The sequence below is a fragment of the Mustela nigripes genome, chromosome 18 (genome assembly GCF_022355385.1).
Source record: "Mustela nigripes isolate SB6536 chromosome 18, MUSNIG.SB6536, whole genome shotgun sequence".
NCBI lineage: Eukaryota > Metazoa > Chordata > Mammalia > Carnivora > Mustelidae > Mustela > Mustela nigripes.
Window position 1 is genome coordinate 18,483,683 of NC_081574.1, and position 26,190 is coordinate 18,509,872.

At 40.6% G+C, this 26,190-nt stretch overlaps 1 protein-coding gene across 1 annotated transcript in view; it reads right to left on the reverse strand.

Annotated features, from left to right (window-relative positions):
• LONRF1 (LON peptidase N-terminal domain and ring finger 1) overlaps window positions 1-22,963 on the reverse strand; it is a 37,921-nt gene extending 14,958 nt beyond the window's left edge. Inside the window, exons 1-3 of the mRNA XM_059384446.1 lie at window positions 22,174-22,963; window positions 11,111-11,229; window positions 10,047-10,169 (exon numbers count right to left, since the gene is read on the reverse strand). Coding sequence (XP_059240429.1) covers window positions 10,047-10,169; window positions 11,111-11,229; window positions 22,174-22,888 — 957 coding nt within the window. The 5' untranslated portion in view covers window positions 22,889-22,963. The remainder of the gene's footprint in view (window positions 1-10,046; window positions 10,170-11,110; window positions 11,230-22,173) is intronic.
• Between the last annotated feature and the right edge of the window lie 3,227 nt (window positions 22,964-26,190).

A 26,190-nucleotide genomic window follows, 5' to 3' on the forward strand; every position in this document is an offset into this window, starting at 1 on the left:
CAGCTAGACTACTAGCCCAAGAAGGAACCCAAAATATAAACCAACTTTTTAATGAAGGATTGTAAAAAGAAGAGATCTTAGGAGATCTTATATACCTCTGAACTTTAGGGAGTCCTATCCTGTCAAAATGGTTCACAGTTCACCCCAAACTATATTGTAAGGCTGGGCTCTGAGTGTTTAAGTGAACAAAAGAACTCACCTAATTACAAAACTCTTAAAATTCCATGCGTTTATACTGACTTTAGCTACTCACTGAACAAGTAACCTGCGCAGGCAGCTATCACTGCCCAGCTCTGGGATGAGAGCACCATACGGCAGCTGGCCCAGAGTAGCTGGGAGTGCACCTGGAAGGCAGCCATCATACTCCTGATAGAAGCACCCAGAAATTTTAATACATCTATACACATCGAAACTCTCAAAACAACAACCACCACCACAGTAGGTTAAGTTAGGGGAAGAACCTGGCTAGAAGGAAATGAGAAGGGCTCAAATGTCTTTGTCAAATAAGTTGTATTAAATGAACAGCAGAGCATTTCTTAAAGTCTACATCCAGAAGTTTGGTCTTTCAGTTATACTCTCTCTCGATCTCACAAAAATGAGATTAGTCCTGAATCATTACAATGTAAATAAACAGGAGATATAGTCAACGTAAATAAAAGAATATCTGGTAGGAGCTCTAGCAATGCCCCTTTAATGAACAAGCATTTTAAAATTTGTATGTTTTTACATTTCCCCTGGTCTGAGTCTTAAATGCTCACCTACTCTAGGCCCCAGCAGATCCAGTAGGTACTTACCAAAGAAATAGAAAAACACATCCACAAAACAACTTATACAAGAACGTTAGTTCATAGCAGCAACTGGTAACAACGCAAATGAAAATCACTAATACCATAAGTTGTGCTATGCTTCTACAATGGAATGCTTAGTGAACAATGAAAATTTTTAAAAATTGCTAGATATATCTCAAAACTATTATGTTCTGCCAAAATAAAAAAAAAAGCCAGACACAAGATACATGTTGTGTGACTCCACTTGCATGAAGTTTAGAATAAGCAAAACTACTCTATTTATACTCAAATAAAAATCTAAACAATAATTGTCTCTGGGAGCAGGGATACAGGGGATTTGTTGAAAAGGGAATGAGTGAGATTTCTAGCATGATGGAAATATTCTACATCTCAATTGGAGTGCTGTTACATGGATGTATAATTTCCAAAACAGTGGACTATAAAATCCATGCATCATATGTAAAGTATACCACAATTTACAAAAAGCCTATTGGGAGAAAAATATTTCAAAGCATCAGCTGTTTTGCCTTCTCCTAACCTTATTAAAGGTCAACTTTTTAAATATTTACAGAAATAGAAGGATATTTATTAGCATGGAAAATGCAAAATTATAAGCCCTTAAAAAGTCTGCAGTCTCCTCAGGGAGAGACCACTAACAAATATAAAACAGAATACACACAATAGTAAACAATTTTTCATTAAATCAATGGGTTAGAAGCCTCGTGGAGGATATACTGGTTATTAGCCATATTCATGAGGCATGGGGGATCTGAGAACATTTTCAAAGTTGTCATCCTTCTAAATGCACAAGAATCTCCCTGGGTTCTTGTAAAACTATGCCCAAATTCCAGAGATTAATTCCAACAGTCTGTGGTGAAGTCCAGGAATCTTTGCATTTACCAAGCACCCAAGGTGACTCTGACAAAAAGCCACAATGTAAAAAACACTATCAAGGTGGTAAATAACACCTCATGTTTTGTGGATCCTGAAGAGAGCATCATGATGACACTACAATTATATGGGGACAGATATTCCCAAAAAATTTTTCAAAGACTCTAGTCTTTCCAGATGCTCTGTGAATATGTTTGACAAAAGCTGAATGCTGCTCTCATGTTAGCAGAGCAAAACCTCTGAGAACTTCTGAAGAAACCTGTTTACCTTGGTTTAACCCATTGTTCCCCAAAATCATTTAATCAGAGGACTCCTCCTTTTTACTTAACACCTACTAACACATCATAAAACAAACTCTGGAAAGTGATATGTGGATTATGGAGAAAATTAAGGCAAAACAAATTGGGGCACTACTATGAGCACCTTGAAAATAAGCAAAACTTACACTGGAAATTAAAAGCAAAAAGCAGCCCAATAAAAATTCCTTAGTTAGGGGTCCCCAAGTGAGAAGAGAAAGGGCCAGAAAGCTTCTCTAACCTGGGGAAGAAAACAGAATCTCTAGGTCCAGGAAGTACAGGGTACCAAAGAAGATGAACCCACAGAGATTCACACTAAAACACATTATAATGGAAACAGAAAAATTTCAAGACAGACTTCTAAAAGCAGCAAAAGAAAAACTTATTATTTGAAAAGGAAACCCCATAGGCCATCAGATTTATCACCAGAAACTTTGCAGGTCAGAAGAAAGTGGCATGACCTATTTAAAGGGCTGAAATAAAAAAACTTCCATCCGAGAATTCTCTACCCAGCAAGACTGTCATTCAGAACTGAAAAAAAGATTAAGAGTGTTCCATGCAAGCAAAGGCTAATGGAATACATCACCACTGTACTGGCCCTACAAGACATGTTAATGGGACTTCTCTGAACTGAAAAAAAGTGGCACTAATTGAAAACATCAAAGTAAACATCTTAGGGGCGCCTGGGTGGCTCAGTGGGTTAAGCCGCTGCCTTCGGCTCAGGTCATGATCTCAGGGTCCTGGGATCGAGCCCCACATTGGGCTCTCTGCTCGGCAGGGAGCCTGCTTCCTCCTCTCTCTGCCTGCCTCTCTGCCTGCTTGTCATCTCTCTCTGTCAAATAAATAAATAAAATCTTTAAAAAAAAAAAAAAAAGTAAACATCTTAGTGGAAAACAGTAAAAGTAAGTAGATCAATCACTTATAAAGCAAGTCTAAAGGTTAAAAGTCAAAAAAATTAAACTACAATAATTGGTTAAGAGATGCATAAAATAGATGTCTAAGGTGACATGTAAAAATATAAAAGGTGAGCAGGGGGAGAAAAATGTAAAGTTTTGGAATGTGTTCAATTTTAAGTTGTTATCAACTTGAAACAGACCATTATATACAAAGGAAGTTCTATGTGAACCTTTTGGTGACCACAAAGCAAAAACTGATGGTAAATATCCAAAAGAAAATGGGAAAATAATCTAAGCAAAGCACTAAAGAAAGCCATAAAACCACAAGCAAAGAGAGAAAGAGAAAAAAAAAACAAGGAATGATGAAAAGAGTAAAGAAATATCATTAACCAAATGGCAATATACACATACCTATCAAGATTTACTCTAAATGCAAACAGACCACACTCTCCAATCAGACGACGCAGGATTGCTGAATAGATAATAAGATCCATCCATATGCTGCCTGCCAGACACACTTCACAAATAAGGACACATACACAGTGAAAGTGAATGGATGGAAAAAGGTGTTCTGAGCAAATGGAAATGAAAAGAAAGCTGGTATAGCTATATGCATAACATACAAAATAGACTTCAAAGGAAGAACTTTAATAGTAGAGAAGGGCATTCCATAATGATAAATAAGATCCAACAAGTAAACATAATATTTATAAACGTATATACACCCAACACAAGAGCACCAAGACATATAAAGCAAATAAAACATACCTAAAGGGGAAAACTGGCAGTAATACAATAATAATGAAGGACTTTACCACTCCATTTACATCAGTGGATAGTTCATCCTGACAGAAAATTAACAAGGAACCATTGGCCTTAAATGACACATTAGACCAGATGAACTTAAGAGATATATACAGAACACTGTATCCAAACTGCATCCAAAAATTTCAAGTGCACATGGAACGTTTTTCAGAATAGATCACGTTAGTCCACAAAACAAGCCTCACTTAAAGAATAAAGAAATCATACCAAGCATCTTCAACCACAATGGTATAAAACTAATAATGACTTACAAGGCAAAAAAACCAACCAAAATATGGAGATTAAACATCATGCTACGAAACAACAAATCTTTGTACCATCAGATAAATAAGAAACTTAAAAAAATAGCCAGAGATAAAACAGAGGGACAATTACTAAAATCTCTGGGATGCAGCAAAAGATGTTCTAAGGGGTCTACCTCAAGAAATAAGAAAAATCTCAAACAAACTAACTTTATACCTAAAGAAGCTAGAAAAAAAGAGAAACAAAGCCCAAAGTCCTAGAAGAAAGGAATTAATAAAGATCACAGCTGAAATAAATGAAACACAAAAAAAGGGAAGATCAAAGAACTAAGAGCTGGGTCACTGGACACATTAATAAAATTGGCAAATGTCAAGACTAAAAAGAAAAGAGGGCTCTTGCATTATTAGAGAGAGAGAAAATTTGGACAGACCAATTCCTAGCAATGAAATTGATCAGTAATTAAAAACCTCCCAACATATCAAAGTCCAGGAGCAGATGGCTTCATAGAGGAAATCTCACCAAACATGTAAGAATTAATATCTATTCTCAAACTATTCCAAAAAAACCTAAAGGAAGGACAGATTCCAAATTCATTTTATGAAGTTAGCATTATCCCAACACCAAAACCAGATGAAGACAATACAAAAAAATAAAAGTACAGGCCAGTATCTCTGATGAACACAGATAAAAAAGTCCTCAACAAAATACTAGCAAACAGGATCCAACAGCACGTTAAACAAAATCATTCAGCATGACCACATCCATTAAACCACCCTTGCATCCATACTTACAAATCAGTCAATGTGATATATCACATCAGTAAGAGAAAGGATAAAAAACTATATGATCATTTCAGTAGAGACAGAAGAAGCATTCGACAAGGTAGAACATCCATTCATGAAAAAACCTCTTAAAGTATGTTTTGAGGGAACATACTTCAACATAATTAAGGCCTTATATGAAAAACTCACAGCTGATATCACCCTCAGAAGGGAAAAAACAGAGATTTGCCCCTAAGGTCAGGAATGAAACAAAGACGTCCACTCTCACCACTTTTCCGTAACACAGTATTGGAAGTCCTGGCCACAACAATCAGATAAGATAAAGGTATAAAGGCATCCAAATTGGCGAGGAGGAATTAAAGTTCACTATTTGTTAGGACATAATACTCTATATAGAAAACCCTAAAGACTCCACCAAAAAACTACTAGAACTGATAAATGAATTCAGTAAAGTTGCAAGATAACAAAATGAATGTGTAGCAATCCACTGCACTTCTATACACTAATAATGAAGCAGCAGAAGGAAATCAGGAAAACAATCCCATTTATAATTGCACCGAAAACAGTAGGATACCAGGGAAAAACCTAACCGAAGAGGTGAAAGACCTGTATTGTGAAAACTATAAAACATAGATGAAAGAAACTGAAGAGGACACAAATAAATGGAAAGACATTCCATGCTCATTGATTGGGAGAACAAATGTTAAAATGTCTGTACTATCCAAAGCAATCTTTGGATAGTACAATCCCTATCAAAATACTAACACCATTTTTCACACAACTGGAAACAATCCTAAAATCTGTATGGAACCACAAAAGACCCCAAATAGCCAAAGCAATTTTGAAAAAGAAGAGCAAGGCTAGAGGCGTCACAATTCCAGACTTCAAGTATATTGTAAAGTTGCTGTAATCAAAACGGTATGGTACTAGTACAAAACCAGACACATAGATTAATGGACTGTAATAGAAAACCCAGAGATAAACTCACAATTATATGGTCAATCAATCTTCAACAAAGTAGGAAAGAATATCCAATGGGAAAAAGTCTCTTCAACAAATGGTACTGGGAAAACTGGTCAGCTACATGCAAAAGAATAAAACTGGACCACCTCCCCCCCCACCCACTTTCTTATACCATACACAAAATTAAGTTCCAAAATGGATTAAAAACCTCAATGTGAGGGGCGCCTGGGTGGCTCAGTGGGTTAAAGTCTCTGCCTTCGGCTCAGGTCATGATCTCAGGGCCCTGGGATTGAGCCCCACATCGGGCTCTCTGCTCAGCGGGGAGCCTGCTTCCTCCTTTCTCTCTCTGCCTGCCTCTCTGCCTACTTGTGATCTCTGTCAAATAAATAAATAAAATCTTTAAAAAAAAAAAACAAACCTCAATGTGAGAGCTAAAACTGTAAAAATTCTAGAAGACAGCATTGCAATGATGTCTTTGACATTGGTCATAGAAACATTTTTCTAGGTAGGTCTCCTGAGGCAAGGGAAACAAAAGCAAAAAGAAACTATCAGGACTACATCAAAACAAGAAGCTTCTGCACAGTGAAAAAAAACCATCAGCAAGGGCACCTGAGTGGCTCAGTGGGTTAAAGCCTCTGCCTCCGGCTCAGGTCATGATCTCAGGGTCCTGGGATCAAGCCCCACATGGGGCTCTCCGCTCAGCAGGGAGCCTGCTTCCTTCTCTTTCTGCCTGACTCTCTGCCTACCTGTGATCTCTCTCTGCCAAATAAATAAATAAAATCTAAAAAAAAAAAAACCCATCAACAAAACAGAAGACATCCTGCTGAATGGAAGAAGATGCTTGCAAATAATATACCAACAAGAGGTTAATATCCAAAATATGTAAAGAACTTACACAACTCCCCCCCCCCAAAATAACCCAATTAAAATGGGCACAGGACATATAAAAGACATCTTCCCAAAGACATACAAATGGACAACAGATTCATGAAAAGATGCTCAATATCTCTAATCATGAGGGAAATGCAAATAAAACCACAATGAGATATATTCTCACACCTGTCAAATGACTAAAATAAAAAACACAAGAAATAAAAGGTGTTGGCTAGGATGTGGAGAAAAAGAAACATTTACGCACTGGGGTAGGAATGCAAGCTGGTGCAGCCACTATGAAAAACTTTGTGAAGTTCCCTCAAAAAACTAAAAATAAAGTACTATATGATCCACTAATTCCACTACTGGATATTTACCCAAAGAAATCAACATTAATTCAAAAAGTTATAATGCACACTGTGTTTATTGCAGCATTATCCACAATAGCTAAACTATGGAAGCAACAGCTGAGTGGATAAAAGAAGAGGTATATACACACAATGGAATTTTACTTGGCCATAAAAAGGTATGAAATCTTGCCATTTGCGACAACATGGATGGATCTAGAGAATATAATGCTAAATGAAATTTAAGTCAGTCGCAGAAAGATAAATACCATATGATTTCATTCCCATATGGAATTTAAAGAACAAAACAAAAGGACAAAGAAAGAAAAACAGACTCTGAAAGAATGGGTGACTGCCAGAAGTGAAGGGGAGGACAGGTGAAATAGATGAAGGGATTAAGAATATACTTAAAATGATAAACACTGAGTAATGTATAGAACTACTGTATCACTACCATAGTATACATGTGAAAGTAATATAACACTGTATGTCAGTTATACTAGAATTTTATTTTATTTATTTTTTTATACTAGAATTTTAAAAAGTTAAAAAAAAAACCTGCCAAATAATAAAAAAAGAGCACTCTGATAAAATCAGAAATGAATTATGACTGACACCACCAAAATATAAAGGATTATAAGATACTATTACAATTACATGCCAACAAATTGGACAACCTAGAAGAAATGTATAGATTCATAGAAACACACAATCCTCTAAGACTGAATCATGAAGAAACCGAAAATTTGAATAGATCAATTACTAGTAAGATTGAATCAGTAATCAAAAACCTCCCAACGAACAAAAGTTCAGAACCAGATGGCTTACTAGTGAATTCTACCAAACATTCAAAAATTTAATACCTATCCTTCTCAACTTTTTCAAAAAATTGAAAAAGGAACACTCCCCAAATCTTTCTGAGGCCAGCAAGCTGACAAGAAACCACAGAAAAAGAAAATTACAGGCCATTATCAGTGACTGACATTAATGCAAAAATCCTCAACAAAATACTAGCAAACTGAATTTAAAAATACAGCAAAAGTTCATACACGATGATCAAATGGGATTTATTCCAGGAATGCTCATAGACTGGAGGAATTACTATTGTTAAAATGTCCATACTCCCCAAAGCAATCTACAGATTCAATGTAATTCTTATCAAAATCCCAATGGTATTTTTCCACAGAACTAGACCAAATAATTCTAAAATTGTCAAAAATCACAAAAGATCCCAAATAGCCAAAGCAATCTTGAGAAAGGAGAACAATACTGATTTCAAACCACAGAACAAATCTAGAGTAATTGAAACAATATAATAATGGCATAAAAATGCACACATGCCATCAGTGAACCCGAATTACGAACCCAGAATTAAAGGCACGCATATACAGACAATTAATTTACACAATTAATTTACAACGGAGAAATGAGTCTCTTCAATAAATGGTGCTGGGGAAAGCTGGAGAGCCACATGCAAAGGAATGAAACTAGACCAGTTGTCTTGCACCAGAGACAGAAATTAACTCAAATGGATTAAAGACTTGAATACAAGACCTGATATCATAAAATTCCTAGAAGGACATAGGTGGTAAGCTCCTCAGTATGGGCTTTAGCAGTATGTTTGTGACTCCAATACCAAGGAAAAGAGCAATAATAAACAAATGGGATTGCATCAAACTAAAAAGCTTCAGCACAGCAAAAGAAATCATCAAAACAAAAAGGCAACCTACTGAATGGGAGATTTTTGCAAATTGTATATCTGCTAAGGGATTAATATACAAGATATATAAAGAACGCCTACAACTCAACAACAAAAAGACAACCTGGAGCACCTGGGTGGCTCAGTAGGTTGAGCCTCTGCCTTCGCCTCAGGTCATGATCCTGGGATCCGGGGATGGAGCCCCACATCGGGCTCCCTGCTCCACGGGGAGCCTGCTTCTCCCTTTCCCACTCCCCCTGCTTGTGTTCCCTCTCTCCCAGTCTTTGTCTCTGTCAAATAAATAAATAAATAAAATCTTAAAAAAAAAAAAAAGACAACCTAATTAAAAAATGGGTAGAGGATCTGAATAGACATTTTTTTTCCCAAAGAAAACATACCAATGGCCAACAGGACCATAAGGGATGCTTAACATCATTAATCAGGGAAATACCGACCTAAACCACAATAAGGTATCATCTCAAATGGTTAGAATGGCTATTACCATTCTTGTTATCACAAGAGATAACAAGGCTTAGAGAAGATACGGTAAAGTGGATCCTGTATACCGTTCTTGGTAAAGCCACTGTGGAAAACAGTATGGAGATTCCTCAACAAATTAATAGAACTTCCACTTCTGTGTACTTATCATCAGCATGCAAAAACAGTGATTTGGAAAGACGTGTGCATTCCTATGTTCAGTGCAGCATTGTTTACAATAGCTGAGAAGTGGAAAAAACCTAAATGTCCATCAATGGCTGATTGAATAACGATAAGTCATACATATACAATGGACTACCACTTAGCCCAGAAAAAAAACTTGTGACAACACAAATGGACCCTAAAGGTATTATGACAAGTGAAATAAGTCAGAAGGAGAAAGATAAACATGGTATGACTTCACTCACATGTGGGATCTAATACAGAAACAAAAAAGAAATGAACAAACAGAACAAAAACTCCCAGATATGGAAAAAGAGATTGGTGTTCATCAGAGAGTAAAAGGGGGTTAGGTGAAATGGGGGAAGGGAGCCCCTGTATGATGATGGATTGTAAACAGCCTTTTAGTGGTATCTCTTATATTGTATATGGAAACATGTAATGTTATAGACCAGTTTTGCTTTAACTAGAAAAAAAAAATTCTGAGCAGGAATATCATGACAACAATTAAGGATGATTAGTTTGGCTCCAATCAAACCAGTAGAAAGCACCTAAATTTAAGCAAAAATAACACATTTAAGTATCTGCAAATGAAATGTTTTGATTTCAGTAAAAACTCGATACACTAAGTGTATGACCCTGAGAGCCCACTTGTCAAACTGCTGCTAAATTTGATTTACTGGACTCCTTATGTTCTTAGCCCAAGTTTCTAATTATAATTAGCATTTTTAAAAAGACCTGTGTCTCAGACCTGCCTCCAACTACTATAATTGGTAAACCGATTACCTTTTCCACTTCTAGCTTTGCAGGTGCAAAATCCTCATCCAGAGCTAAGCACTGAAGAAAGAGCTGTAAGGCATCACCTAAAAAACCAGCATCCTGGAGTACTTTTCCTTTCCTGAAGTAGACCTTCAATGAAAGCACAAATACACAACTTTTAGTGACACAATTATTTTTGAAAAATCAGTATCTACAAAAAAAAAAAAAAATGGTTTGCTTGGAAATGTGCATTTTGAAATTCTGAACAACTGAGGAGCCCAGAGCATTTCAAGGTATGTTTACATGCTTCCCTGGAGAAGCACTTATGTGAAAATGACTTCAAAACTGTCACTTCAGTAATAAATGCAGAGGATTCCTTCTTTTTTAATAGTTCTAAAGCTGTCCATACAGATCATTTTCAATCATTGTATTTGCCTTATACTAACCAGTCAAGCCAGCATGGGATTTGGTATCGTTTTTCATATTAATTTATAATTTTTTAGAGCATCCTTAATATATTGTCCTCAAAGGCATCGTTTCAAATGGGGGAAAAGTCATATAAAATAGTAACTTCTAGCTTGAAGAACATATATGGGACATGAACTGATTTGCTTTGGCAATTGGATAAAGAATTAGTAAACTGATTACTTATATTTTGCAAGGCAACCTCTGGTGTCCCCATTTACTGTGTTAAATCACTCCTCATCAAGTCCCCATGATGATGCCTCCATTTTCCAGTCTCTTCCCTTCCCATCAGTACACCTCCTCCACCAATTTTCAGTTTGGATCCAACAGGACCAGTTGTATCTCTTTGAGGAAATTTTGCATACTCAAGTCTCTTATTATTATTACTTTTTTTCCTCAGTGCCTTAAATCCAGGTTGTTCTTTAGTTAGGAAATGAAGGTTTCTTAGGGTTTAAAAAATTGCTTTATAGCCATCTGCTCAACATACTAACCCTAGATTTCTAGAACGCTATATGTTTTTTTAAAGAGCCAACAAATCTATTTTGTTTAAACTTCTAACCATAACTGAATTCATGTTCCCTACAGGTGAAATTTTTAAATATGTAAATGTAAAACAGTAACTTTACCTCAGGCCAATTTGGCAGTTGAAAGAGGACTGCATTTAAATCTTCTATGGCGGCTTTAAACTCTTGAAGACCAGCGTATGATTCCGCTCGGTAAATTTTTAGAGTCACATCACTGGGCTCTGAAACAAATATTTTATAAAGGTTTATTTTTAAAATATTATTGTCAGATCCACAAAATACAAACTAGTTTAAGAATTGACTTAGTGATTCCAGCTAATAACCACCAAAGCAGAGTATAGGTGCAACCCATGTAAGTGTTGAATTTTATCTAGACGTTTAATCGTTAAGACTGTATGTAGATAAATTTAGCACAGGAGCGGATCATTTTTAAGTACTGAAAATATTTTATAATGTAAATAATCACCTCTGAGAAAAAAAGTGTTTTCTTAAAATAGGGAGGGCATTCTACACAGACCTGAAAACCAGATCTTAGAGGTTTCAAAGATTTGCCTCTTCGTGGGAAATCTTAATTTTTCAAACCTCAATTTCTAAATCCTCACTGACAAACAACCATACGTGCAACTACTCCACACACAATTTCCACAGGAACAAAGACTGACCAAGGCTCAAACTTAGGAGGGTACACAATGGTCCTGATTCTGGAGGAAATGGATTGATAATTTAAGAGGTCAAAATTTTAATTCCTGCCATTAGCAGAAATGATATTTTGTCACTGCCAAACAGATCTAATTTCGAATGTTTCTGAGACAAAAGCTTTGTTGATATTTTGACTACCGTCCTCTACCTCTGTACTTGAGAAACCAAATTCGTACCCAATGGCCGTCAGAATTTCAGTTAGGTGGCACCGTCTGTGATACTACCATCACTTGTTACAGGTACATAGATTCAAAATCTGAAGTCTAAGCCAGAAACTGATTTTCAGCACATCTACAGACAAAATTAATCTGACTCTTTTAAAGTTAGTCATCTTTGAAGCCTTCAAAAATATATGCTTATGAAATAAGGCATTCATTGTGAAGAGGGGAAAGACCCATAATGCCTCATTGAAATAAAAAAAAGACAAAACGGTAATAAAACTCAATAGCTCCCTGGTTTACTTTACTTTTTAGATGATTGCTTTCCTACAGAGAACTCCCGACAATGGGACTGGCCTTTTTCAGCTGATGTTAAGAATTGGAACTATGTTGTTTCTTCAAATTTATACCAATGGAAATTTTCAAAGAAGAATGAAATATTTCAAGAAAATATTTCATGCTTCCTAAATAAAAAAGACACATCTAGAATATTTTGTCTTTTGTTTCGTAAAGGAATGTAACTGGAAACCATTATCTCTGAATAAAAACACATGGAAACTGAAAACTCAATATGGATTCATCAATCAAGAATGAAGAGTCCTGGCACAAAACTTGACCCTGTTGGTGCTTGGAAGATTTTCTTTTATCCCTGTCTTTGAGGAGTTTACAATCCAATTAGAAAACTTTATTTTATTATGAAATGGATCATGTAATCTTGATTTGACAAAAACAACTGCAGTTCAGAAAACTGAGAGCAGCGTATGCCAAAATGGTCCAAGAATGAGTAGTTCAAAAGCACCAAAAGAACCCGGACCCGTTAAGGACTGCTCACCCAGAGCCGGGTGCTTCCAACAGCATCCTTGAGCCTCCCTTCTTTGCATCTCAAAGAGAGGGAGTTCACTGTGGCAGCAAGCAGCCCTTTCCATTCTTGGTTCCCTGAGGGGCTTTTTTCATTTCAATTTTTTCCTTTTACAGCAGGTCCCCCACTGCATCACACTTGATGCTGCACACATTCAAAACTTCTGAATATCCAACCCTTTTATCAATGCTTTCAGTACTGAATACAGCTTCTTTGGGTTAGCACTGTAGCAAGTGTCTGAGGCCACGTCTGTCGTTGTTGACAACACCCAGCCAACGTATCACACTTCTCCACTCTGACCAAAGTGAAAAAAGATGGTTTCCCCTCTCCTCTCAACACAAACACACTCAGAATCTTGAGATGCTCTAAAGGCAGCCTAAGAAGTTAGTATGTATTGGGAGAAGAGAGAAGATACACATAAAACAACAAGAGGGCTAGATTTTAAAAGTCTTGCTCTCTAATACTTTGTAACATTTTTGTTAAGAACATCAAAAGTTAGGGGCACCTGGGTGGCTCAGTGGGTTAAGCCTCTGCCTTTGGCTCAGGTCATGATCTCAGGGTCCTGGGATCGAGCCCCAAATCGGAATCTGCTCTACAGGGAGCTGCTTCCCCCTCTCTCTGTCTGCCTGCCTCTCTGACTACTTGTGATCTCTTTGTCAAATAAATAAAATCTTAAAAAAAAAAAAAAAAGAACATCAAATGTTAATGGAATAATTATTTTAAACGACTTTATAAGGGGGGGGGGAACCTCATCAAGTGAGTTGAAATTCCTAAAGCTTCTTAAGAGATTAGGGTCATCCCGCCCACTTATTTCAAAAAAGAGCCAAATGCACTAATTGAGACCCTGGAATCATCAAAGCATACAATGTCTGCCCTCCATGTAAACTTCTGTAAAAGGAAACTATAAACCACTCTTCTTTACTCCCCAAAAAACAACTATCAGCCCAGTTGTGTTAGAACTCAAGTCTGAAAGGGTCAACAAATGTTCCCAGTATGTTCTGCACCTGGCCTTGAGGACCTTGGCGTGAACAAGTCACCTCATAGAGCATGCTGTTGGAGAGGGGCCTCTCAGGCCACTACTGTGGGCACCCTACTGCCTGGCACATAACGGAGCCAATCTGTTGAAAAGTGAAGAAATACAGTTTGGGCTAATTGTACTAAAAGCATGATTTAACTCCCAAAGCTTTCTCTTCAGTTCTGAGCTTTTCAACCTGCCTTCAGATTCACCAAATTTCCAACTGCCTGCTATAATTTTCACACACTCAGTGCATTTCCATTTAAAAAAAAAAAAGATCTTGGGGTACCTGGGTGGCTCTGTGGGTTAAGTGTCTGCCTTCAGCTCAGGTCATGATCCCAGAGTCCTGGGATGGAGCCCCACAGTGGACTCCCTGCTCAGTGAGACTGCTTCTCTCTCTCCCTCTGCCCCTCCCCCTGCTTGTGCTCTCTCCCTCAAATGAATAAAATCTTAAAAAAAAAAAAAAAAAAAAAAAAAAAGTCTTTTCACTGTATCTCTACTAGTAAAACCACTGACTTCCCAAATCAAATCCCCAATTTTGTCAATTTTACTTCCTATAATTCTCAAATCTGTCCCCGGTCTTTTCCAATCTTTCTGCTAACAGCCTTACTTAAGGGTCTGGATCTAAATCTCTTAAGATTTTTGCAAGAGCTTGCTAACTGCTCTCCCTGCCTCCAGTCTTCCCCTACCTATATCCTCACCATCCAAAAGATCAGGTGGGTCTATTAGTACAACACGCAAATTCCTACACACCTGGCGCCTGCCCCTCTCCAGCCTCACTTCCCATCATTATCCAGCTCCCATTTGAGGTTCCAGTAATACCTAAACTCAGCCTGCCCCACGTCTGCTGTTCTAGTTCATGCCTCCTTCCTTTGCTCACAGACCTCTCTCCTTGGCAGAGCTCTACTTCAATACCGCACCTCCCCTTGGTCTGGGAAACTATTTTGCAACCAATCGGGACTCAGCTCACCAATCTCTTTCTCAAGATGCTTTCTTCTGAGTCTACCCTCACTTGGCACATCACTGCGGATCAAGAACAGGAGCTCTGAGGTTCTCACACTGCTGGGTTCAACTTCTGGCCCCTCCACTCACTGCGCCTGGGGCAGACAGCCAAACACCTCTGGTACCTGTTTCCTCAACTACAAAATTGAGAGTGTTTCCCCAAATTTATTTTTATTTAAGAAACACCACTTCCTATGATTTGCAACCTTCCAAACAATCCTATGTGGGTCTGGCACATTTTCCCAGATAAGGAGACTGGACACAGTTTAAGCAATTTGCCCAAGATCAAAAAGCTAGGAAGCGGTGGCTTAAAGATTCTTGCTCAGGCAGTCTGGCCCGAGAGTTCTTGCTGTTCACCTCTGCAAATAACAGTATTTACCTCACAGTATTACTCAAGAATAAGTTAATATATACAAAACACCCAGCACAGGGCTTGGTCCATTATAAATGTTGGCTATTATGACTGTGTCCCTTCACTGTATGTGTACTGCATTCGGTCTAAAATCTATTTTTGAGCTCTCTCCATTATTTCCTGTCTTTGTGTCCTCAAATCCTGGCTTTGCTAAATGTTTGCTGAACAAGGGAAACTTCATTAAAATCTGTCCCCTTATGCTCCTTAATGTACGCTCCCATTTTCTCTTCTCTTAGACCCAGTAATATTGCCAGTCACCAGGCAAATAAAAAAACGGAGATAAAATTCTGCTTCACATCTGAGGAAAGCAGGTCTTAAGCGGCCGAGGCATTTCAGGGGCCGAGGAGAGCTCTTCAGAATCCCCATTAATCATCCTTGTTCCAATCCTAAGGTAGTTTCCTTAGTTCATCTTCAAGAAACTTTTTTTCAGATTATAAAAATGTTTACTTACACAATTTGAAAAACCTACATATTAAGAAAGAAATTTTTAATTAAGAAATGTTCCCACCATAAAGAAATAACCAGTGTTGGCCAGTTTTTCCTATGTGTGTAGATTACATTTTTAATTTTACAGTTTTATGAACTCTACCCTATATACAGTTTACAACCTGCTTTTTGGTCACTGTAATTAAATCCACATGGTTTTTAATGGTTGCAAAATATCCTACCATATTCACAATCTATTTCAAAATACACTACTCAGCAGTTTTTACTTCTAATGTTTGCTAATATAAAGCGTACTACAGGGACCCCTGGGTGGCTTGGTTGATGGTCCTACTCTTGATTTCTGCTCAGGTAATGACCTTAGGGTCCTGGGATGGAGCCCAGCCTCAGGCTCCACACTCAGCAGGATCGTGCTTGAAATTCTCTCCCTCTGCCCCACCTCCCCATTTGTGTGCTAAAATAAATCTTTTATTTAAAAAAAAAAAAAAAGGAGGTACTACAAGGAACATCTGTATGCCTTTATATATCTATTTCCTTAGTCTAGAAAGTTGAATGGCTGTGTAGAAAATTATATATTCAAAGTTTCAATACATTCTGCTGGCCCTTTTATAAAAACTTATTTTTACATTCCCACAAGCTGTGTATTTTTGTTTCCTAGAAAAATACAAAAAAGCATTGTTTTAATGTGCATTTCTTCAGTAAGTCTGACCTTTAAAACTATATATTTACTGGCTACATTGTTTATGCATAAGAATAAACATTCCACATTCATAATCTTTTACTCATTCCTCTGAGTGCCTTTTTCTTAGATTTGTATGTTGAGCTGTTTCAACAACCTCAGTGGCCAACCAAAATGCCAAATTTCTTTTCTTCTGTCACTTTTTCAAGTTCAGTATGGTAGGGCTTGGTTATCATAGAAGCCACTTGGGTGGCTCATCATAGAAGCCACTTGGGTGGCTCAGTGGGTGAAGAGGCTGACTCTTGATTTCAACTCATGATCTCAGGGTCCTGAAATCGGGACCCCCACCTGGACTCCACGCTCAGCCAAGGAGTCTGCTTGGGATGCACTCTGGCCTCATCCTCTTGCCTCTGCCCCCCCCCCCCCTCATGCTCTCTCTTTCTAAAATAAATCTTTAAACTGAAAGCCACCAATTGACAAGTTATTAGTGATTGATTACTGGTATACTATGAATGGGATAGTCTGGCATTAACCATTGGATTCAGAGCATCTGAGTTTAGATCCCAGGTTGAACAGTTTACCTTACTCTTTATTCATCTGGCTCCTGACCTATACAATGCTGGTGACACCTATGCCGTAAGACAGTTGTAAGGACTACGCAGACATTAACACAATGCCTGGCACACAAATAATAAATAATAGGTACTGTTACTATTATAAAATGTTTCAAAATAAGTTGAATAGCAATGAGATTAGCTCTTGATACAAGGTATTAGACTGTTTTCCTTTCTCTTCCCCAAATAAATCTTTGCTGCGTGACAAACATCTTTAGGGATTGGTAGTGTAAACCGGACAAAAGGAGGGGAAGTGGGGGGACCAGACTGATCCCATCTGACCAAAGGGGGGGAGGGGGTGGAATTTGAACAGAAGTTTCTGTCTTGCATTTTAGAGCCTAAGTCATTCACCTACAGTTAAACATAGTAACAATTTTGAAAAAATATCTTTACAATGCAAGGCATGGGATACTATATAAACCCATTTAAATTTTCACTTGAATGTATCTAAGCCTCTTAGAATATTCCACTACATAGAAAAACAAATTCTGAATACACCAAAGGTTTATATACAAATAAGTAGAAATCTAATATAACAAGAGTTTTGGTAAATTCTGCATTGTTTGATGAACAAAGAAAAGAAATGAACAGAACACTTAATATTTACATAACCTGTTTTCCCATCTTCTATATCAGTAAGAATCTGCCACTGTAACTGGTCTTTGTAATGACCCTGAGGCATCACAAAAATCCTTAACATGACTTCTGATTTTAAAAAAGGGTTAATCAGAAATGTACTGCATACGGGCTCGATTTGTCAGAGGTCAAGTAAGCAATAAGCCCCTTTTCAATAAATACAAGTTTGCTGTGATTTCAAATGAAATAAAAAAAACATAAACTCCATAAGGACAGGGTCTTTATTTTGTCCACTTCTCTATTTTCAGCAACTAAAACATAACACGTATGTAGTAAGTCCTCAGTAAAAACCTGCCGAATAAGAATACGTGAGATTCAGGATTTATATGCTAATTTTTAAAATCAATTTGAGTCTTAGAAGCAACATCCACACACTTGGTGCTTCTGCTTTCAGTTCTAACTTGCTTATTTGCTTGCCTCAAGAAAGGCACTTAAAATTCTTGGAGCTCTCTTCTTCAGTCTCGGAGCTAGGAATGCTCAAGTTGCCCTTCTACCTCGCATGATCTTTTGTAAGGATCAGTTAAGATAATGGAAAAGAAAATATTTTCTGCACTATGAAACACCAAGTAAATGTCAATGTTTACTGTTTCAAGTGTTTTACAGAGTAAGTTAGGACATACTAAGTTTACTGATTAAATCAATTTAAATCTCTTTACCTTAACCTAGTTAAGATATTAAACACCTTTACAGTTTCTGTAAGTGTATTCAGCATTTACCTACAATTTGGCTCATCTTTTTATAACTAAAGCCTTTCAGGATCTGTACTTTATTGATGGATGCTAAAATGTCACTACTAACTCACATATATAGGCTAGAATCAGGATTTAACCCTCACGCTGGTAATATTATTAATGTGGGAGAGAGAAAAGAACAGGACTTGATGTCATAAAATTTAGATTTTAATTGTAGCTAAATCATCTAGTTGCAGCACAGCTTTTACATTTAAAAAATATATTTTTTAAAGATTTTATTTGAGAGAAAGCAAGAGCCTGAGAGAGAGCATGAGCAGGGGGAGGAGGGGGCAGCGGGAGAAGCAGGGAGCCCAGCTCCCCAATTAGGAGCTGTATCCCAGGACCCTGAGATCACTACCTGAGCATAAGGCAGATGCCCAACGCACTGAGCCACCCAGGCACCCCTAAAATTTTTAAACTAATATTTACCAGACATTACTCTGTCAGGTACCATTCAAAGCATTTTACATCTCAGTTCTCCTAACACCCCTAGGTAGTTGTTAACCTACTGTGATCCATCTGGGAGTTATCTATCTACCAGATATTCTCGCTTTTCAAATAAGGAAACCAAAACAGTAAGGTCAGACAACAGACCCAAGGTCAGAGAGTTAAGTGGAGGGCTGCGCTGGGACACACGCCCAGGCAGTCAGCTGCCAAGGTGTACAGCTTTAACCACTAGGCCATCCTGCACCCGAATGACAGCTGCCTCAATTTCCTTCTGAGGTAAGGGTATTCCACAGGATTCTTTGTGAAGATCAAATGATTAAATAATTTTTTTAATGCTTGATAATATGCAAGAACTACATAATTAATACTAAAGACAAAAATGTACAAGTATTTTAAATTAACTGCTCTCCCCTGAATGACATTCTTTAAAAAAAAAAAAAAAAAAAAAAACAAAAAAAGTTCAAACTGTAATTTACAATGTTCTTTTGTCTTCTTTTGGGAGGGGGGGTATATATGGGGAAGAGGCAAGTCAGTGTAAAAACTCATTAAAAATTAAAGGGAACACAGCATAGCAAACTGGGATAATTTCAATAAGTATAAAGACTCAACACAGAAGAGACTTTTACACAAAAGCCCTAAACTAAAGAGACAGAAAGTTATGAAACATCTGAGTTAATACCAAAAGATCAATAGATTAAATGTTATCTGAATATATTTCAATTCAACAGAAACTTATGTAATCTCAATGGGAAACTTCTGATTTTGGAAAAAGGTTTTCAAGCCTTCTTTTCTTGTCAACAGGGATAAACTGGAACAGGTGTGGGCTAACTGCAGACTAGATTCTTTTTCTAGTTAATAGTATTTCGTTTTTCATGATAAGAATTCTAAAAAGAAATTACAGTGAAGGTCTTTCAGTAATGAAAAGTAGCATGGGGAGCTACAACTGTACAATTATATAAACACATTTCAAACGCCTATCTAGTTAACTAGCTGACACTGAAAAAGTTAAAGCCTAACTACAGATTTATAACCCTACTGAATATTTTTATTCACCTCCATAAATTGTTTATTCACCTCCAAATTGTTAGAACACTTGATATCTATATTTCACCAACTACAATTTGTTAAACTCTTAAGATTTTTTCCCCTCCTATGTTGAACTAAAAATTTATGGTATCAAAAAACTTAACCTTGTTACTAACATTCAGATACATTTTTGAGTATGAAATTAATGATTTTTCAAAGACCTCAGAAGAGGGAAAAAATAGGTTAATGAGGTGAAGGAAGACTTGAGTTCTAGTTCCACACTAGTAAGATTTCAGTGGCTGAACAGGCAAAATTCCCATGTGCTGACCATGCAAATTGTCTTTACAAAAGGAAAGCAGATATGGGTTTTTTTTCTGTTAAAAATAATATCCTCAATCCAAGGCCCAAATCTTCCTTAATTAAAAAGATTACTTGTTATAGAACATTAAGCCAAACCTAATAGTAAATGTGTGCACTGTTCTGTAGACTCAGACCTGAATTCCTAGTAAGTCCTGATTAAATTCTTACAGAGTGCAGTATTTAATGCCTTATAGTGCTATCAGTAAGTTTCAGCCTTTATTTTATACTAGTGACAAAACTCCCCTGGGAATTGGTTAAACATTTTCAATGGTTGAGCTATAAAGCCAGGACCAACCCTGGTGCAACACGAGAAACGGATGATACAATGTTGCCTCTACAACCAGCTAGCTGTGTGACTGTAGACAAGTCATTTCACTGCCCTAGCTTGGGCTTCATTTTTTTTTTTTTTTTTAAATGAAGACTGTGGCCTAGATGGTCTGCACTTCCTCACTCAAACTACCCAGAAAGGCGGAGCTGTCTGTATCAGAATTTTGTACTCCAACTAGTTCTCTTTTGTTCTGGGTCTATCATTCTACTCCATTTTATAACTACCTACACTTCCCATAAAGATTCTGAAAGACTATGAAAATATGCCAAGTTTATGTTTTGAACTCTAAAGGTATTATTAAATAGTATACTGTCACTATTCGAAATGACTAAGCACCTAGGATAAAAAAAAAAAAATCCCACAAAAAAAAGAGAGTTTCAGTTAAACAGTTTATAAATTTACCTGATAATATCCGTTTATATTTTAGATGTCTTTCTCCAGGATTATTCTCTCCAGCATTATTTCATGCCAATAAAGACACCAATTTTGAAATAGGCTTATTTAACACAAGACGTAACAGTGACACTGTTGACATTGGGGGGCTGGTAACTGTGTGGGAGGCTGTCCGATGCTCTCTCCAATGTTTAGCGGCATCCCCAGCCCCTACCCACGAGATGTACCAGCACTACTCCCACAATCGGTGGCAGTCAAAAATGTCTCCAGGTATTACCAGACACCGCTCTAGATAATGCCTCCTGGGGGGTAAAATCCCCGCCCCCCGGGTGGGGAAACCACCGATTTATAGAACTCTTTATTCTCCCTAGAAGAGTCTGGCAGTGTCCCTTTCCACAGCCTAAAACCATCTTAAAAAGTGCTAACCTAGGTTAGGAAGCCGAAGCTGCTTCTTGGAGGAGAAGAAACAGACCAAAGATCTAAAAGGCTTTTCCCCACATCTTGATCCACTGTGGAAAGGCAAACAAGGGTGTCTAAGAACTCATCAGAGACTACCCCTTCATCTTGACCGTGAAACTAGAGGTATTCGAAAAGTAAGCCACGTGTGTTTACGAAATAAGTGTGATCCGGGAATAGAGAGGTAAACCGGCATTTTCAGGTAAGCCTGGACACCCCCGAGCAGCTCCGACACCCGCCCCAAGCCCAGCGGCCGGCGGGGCCTCCCGGAGCTGGGTGCCTGCGCCGAGCTCCCGCCACGCCCACCGGACGTCACCCGTTACACACCCCCCCCCCCCCCCCACCCAGCTTATGCAATTCTGCCCTCCCGCGGCTTCCAATTGCCCCAGTGACTTTTGTGGGGTACGACCGTAAACGTTGCACGCCCAGCCTCGGCCGGAGGGATCCTCTCCCCGCCCCGGCTGTCGTGTGCCCGCGGCGGACCCGGCCCGGCCCGGCCTGGCGGGCCAATTACAGGAAAGAGCGCGGCAGGAAGCGAGCGGTCGCTCCGGCTCGCCCAACTTCCACCCCATCCCGCGCTCCCGCGGCCTCGCCCCGACCACCCGCTCCGCTCGGGACGCTCCCTCCTGACCGCAAGGCCGCGGCCGAGGGAACCCCGAGCCTGTGCGCCCCTCCCCGCGCCGCGTCACACTCGGCTCCGAAGGCGATCCCCATTGTGACCGAAGCACCCCGGGGCGCCGCCCCCTCCCACACCCTCCAGGACCCCGAAACCCTACAAGCGGGAGTCGGGCGGCCTCGGGGAGGCAGCGAAGTCTCCCTGGGGCGCAGACGAGCTCCGGGTAGCCGGGCCGTCGGGGAAAGGAGGGTGGGGTCGGCCGGGCCCACGCCGCATCCCCGCGCGGTCACCTGCTCGCAGCGCCTCGCAGGCGGCGGCCAGGGCCTCCCGGTAGCGCCCCTGGTGCAGCAGCTCCCCGAGCCGGCCAGCCGCGCGGGCTCGCTCCCGCTGGCCCGGGAACCACTTCTCGGCCAGGTGGTTGAGGACGACGCTGGTTCTGAAGCCCGAGGCGGCGATGGCGGCGGCCAGAGGCGGCGGCCGCGGGGTGGTGCCCTCAGCATCAGTGGCGGCGGCAGGCGGCAGCCGGTCCCGGCAGAGGCGGCAGCGGGCGCGGAGCTCTCTCCGCAGGCAGCGACGGCAGTAGCTGTGGCCACAGGGCACGGTCACCGGCTCGCTCAGGAAGCCCCGGCAGCCGAGGCAGCTGAGCAACCCGCCGGCACCGAGGTCTGCGCCCGCTGCCAGGGTCGCGCTCCAGCCCAGCCCGTGGCGGAGCCGGTAGTTGAGCACCAGGCAGTCCACCAGGGTGCCGAGGCACTCGGGCCTGACCGGGGCCCCGCGGCGCAGCGCCGCCGCGTACGCCTCCAGCGCTCCCTTCAGGTGGCCGCCCAGCGCCAGCAGCTCGCCGCGGCGGAGCAGCAGCTCCCAGCGCTCCGACTCCGCCGCCGCGCGCTCCAGCCGGTCGCCGCTGCCGCCGCCCACTTCCCAGAACCGGCCCCGGCTCCGCGGCGTGGGGGCCATCTCCCGGCTCCCTCCTGGGGAGCTCCTCGCCACGTCCGGAGAAGACATGGCCCGCGGAGGGCTGCTCCGCCGCCGCCGCCCGCCGCCACGGTCGCGGAGCCTCCGGGGCGCGCGGCTCCGCACTCGGCCCGCGAGCTGGGGGGCGTGGCGCGCGGACACAGCGGGGCGGCGCGCGCCCGGGAAGCCCCGGGGGCGGGGCCTGGCGGGCGCGGGGCGGGGCGGAGCGTGGCTGAAGCGCCCGGGACTCCCCCGCACGGCCTGCGCCCCGGGTCCCGGAGGAGCCTACAGCCTGGCCCCGCCCCTTCCGAAGCCCCTCCTGGGGAGGAACCCGAGGTCAGATGATCCCCCAGCGGGGATCTAATTGGCTTCTCCTGAAACAGGGGCCTGGCTTGTAATTGAACAAAGCCCCCAGGAGCCCGGGCCTCCACCCACCTCGCCTTTCCGCTGGACGCGTACCCTCACCTGCCAAGGCTTCTCTCCTAATGCCTGCCTGGTCGGTACTTTTCTGCCGGCGGCTGGCCTCCCGGGACTAAAGCCCGGATCGCCAGCACTCCCCTGACATGGCCGGCGTCCTGAGTGGGGACCCGCCCTCTCTTCCTGGCCGGTGGTAGCTTCCCGGTGAAGATGTCAGGTGCAGGTCTGCATTTTCTTTACACCCAAGTTGCAGATGGACATGTAGAGGCAGAAGACCTAAGAACGCGCAAAGTCGGTCTGATGACTTAGTGCCGCCTCAAGTCTAGGCTAGGTCAACTTTAGAGACGAAATGACCCCATCCACGTTCCTGAGCCGACTCCCTTCAGTGGCAAGTTACTGTGACCTTTCCCTTTTAAAACACCCCCACTTCCAGGAAGGAAGCCCACAAGTTCCCAAGGTGTCAGATGGTACTCTTCACATCTCATTCAACGCTGTAAAGCTGGCTAACCCCTATATTTGACATTTTTAAAGAGAAATCGCCAAGATAAAATAGTTTTCATATGTCAGTCACAATAACACTACAACCCAAGCAGGGTCTGCAGTACTGCCAATGGAAGAAAAAAAAAAGATCTGGGTTTTATATAACGGACTATATTTCCTTTAAACTTGATGTCAGAGTTTAAAGCTCTCAGCTAAAAATACAGATTTGATTAGAGGCCACTAGATTGTTACTTACTACTGGAAGTGACTTAGAACTTTCAGTCCTTTTTCAGATGGTTAGAAGCAATGGCCCAGAGAGGGAAGGTTACCTGCCCCAAATCACACAGCTAATAATATACAGAGGCTCTGCTTCCTACTCTCATTTCACTGTTAGGTTACTGTGTTAGATCTTAGAAATATATTACACAAGATTTTCAAAATCAAGGAAGTTGGTAAATGAAATGTTAACCTGAGCCTGCTATGCCTGAAATTGGCAAAGGTTTAATTAGCATCCTTCTTTATATGGAACAGGCAGTTAGGCTCAAAACTGCTTTTTGAGTTACATATGTTTCTACTACACAATGAGCAAATTCTGTGACTTCAGAAAAGATGCAGCTATATTGCCCCAAAAGGAACAAGGAAAAAGCTAGCTGGGGAAAAGCTGAGGTTCCCACTCCTGACAGGGTGCAGAGGGAACAGCCTCATTTACCATTCACACCTCACCTGAAACTGTAGCCAAGAAACAAGGAGCAGCTCCTCAATCATTTGAGGTGGGGAAGATTGGGATTAAATCATACGCATAACCTTGAATTTAATCCTCGCCCCCCCATATTACCACCTTCCCTCAATATTATTAAAAATGACTTTAGTCAGATGCCCACATTCTCATTTGAGACTTGAAACCATAACTGGTAAAACAAATATCCATATATATATGGACATTGACTTTTTGTGATACATACATTCCAGCAGCTGGCAAAATGTACATTAGTAAATACTTAATGCATGTGTTCATGATTACACATGAAGTATAAATTGATAAATCTTATATATAGTTCAAATCAGGTTTTCTTATGGAATTTCCCCCCCAAGTAAAATGTGTGGTTCAGAAAGTAGTGTGAAGTATCATCTGTCCTTTGGAGTTTCTTTCCCTAATAAATGTGACAGATAACTACATCTGATTCTGGTGTGAAATAAAATGGTACAATTGCAATAATGTGAGAGGGGAAAAAAATGGTACCGTGGGAGGAATCTTGCCGTGATCTCCTTGGCATTTGTGAATGGTTATAATTCATGTTTGCTGGTTTATACATTTACATAACTGGTTCTCATTTATGTAACTTATTTATGTAAGAGGCTGTACCGCCTCTCTCGCCTTTGTGTGCTGCACAATTTCCCTCTGAAACAGGAAGTCTGGGGCAAAACAATCACCGGCTGTAGACAGGTCAGTCTTCCATCATTCTGTGCCACCAAAAGAGGAGAGGTATGCACTTTGATGTGACTGCCTTTTAAAGGAAGAGAAGAGAAAAATGAGTCCCTTTCTTCATTCATTTTCTAAAATTCAGACTTTGGTCTCTGGCTCGCCCGGGAGGCTGCGGTGGAGGAGAGGGAACCCCCAGGGGAGCGCGGAGAACAGCGCCCTGGCAGGAAGGAGAGCACTGGGGGGAAGCTCTCCCCTCTTTTCCTGCGAGCATTACTTGCTTCTGTCTTTGCTAACAAAGTAGTAAAATCACGAGATTTGTATTTCATTTCAGTTTTTTAGTGTTGTCTTCTAAAATAGATCAGTTATGTAAGAGAGTAAGAAGAAAAGCATATCTGTTTCCTAATTTGGAAAATGCTTATCACCATCATTCCCTCCGTATCCCTGCCCTCCCCCCTCCTCAGCCACACCAGAAGGAGACTTTTCCTGATATAGTTAGGTAAACTCCTATTTAAGAATAACGTAACATAGTGCTTTTCCTGGACATGAGTCAGCTGAAGATGTGTATTTGAGCCTCTTTTTTTTTTCTTTCTTTCTTTCTTTCTTTTTTTTTTTTTTTTGCCGTGGGTGAATTTACCATTTGTTTCTTCACATTCTTACCATTAAAAAAGAAAAACTGAATTTAAGCTTTAAAGAGCCAAGCAAAATTATGTCCTCTTCCTGGTAACATTCTAGCCACTGCATGGAACACAGTGAACTCTAAAGTCCAATATAATCAGTACACACCCAGTAGCATATCTGACCATAATGCACAGATAAAAGGGTCTTCAGAGACCACCTCTCACATAGCCCTAATTTTATGTGTATGAGAACACTAAAATCTGCAAAACTCCTGGTTTAACGGAAGTCCTCCCAGAGGGGCAATCCGGGGACCTAGGGCTGCCCATTTTTGTGCTCTCTCTCTGGGAGGAAGTCAGCGGGCCTCCCTGAGCCTCATTTGCCATCTGTGAAATGAGGGAACTAGAACCATCTCTCA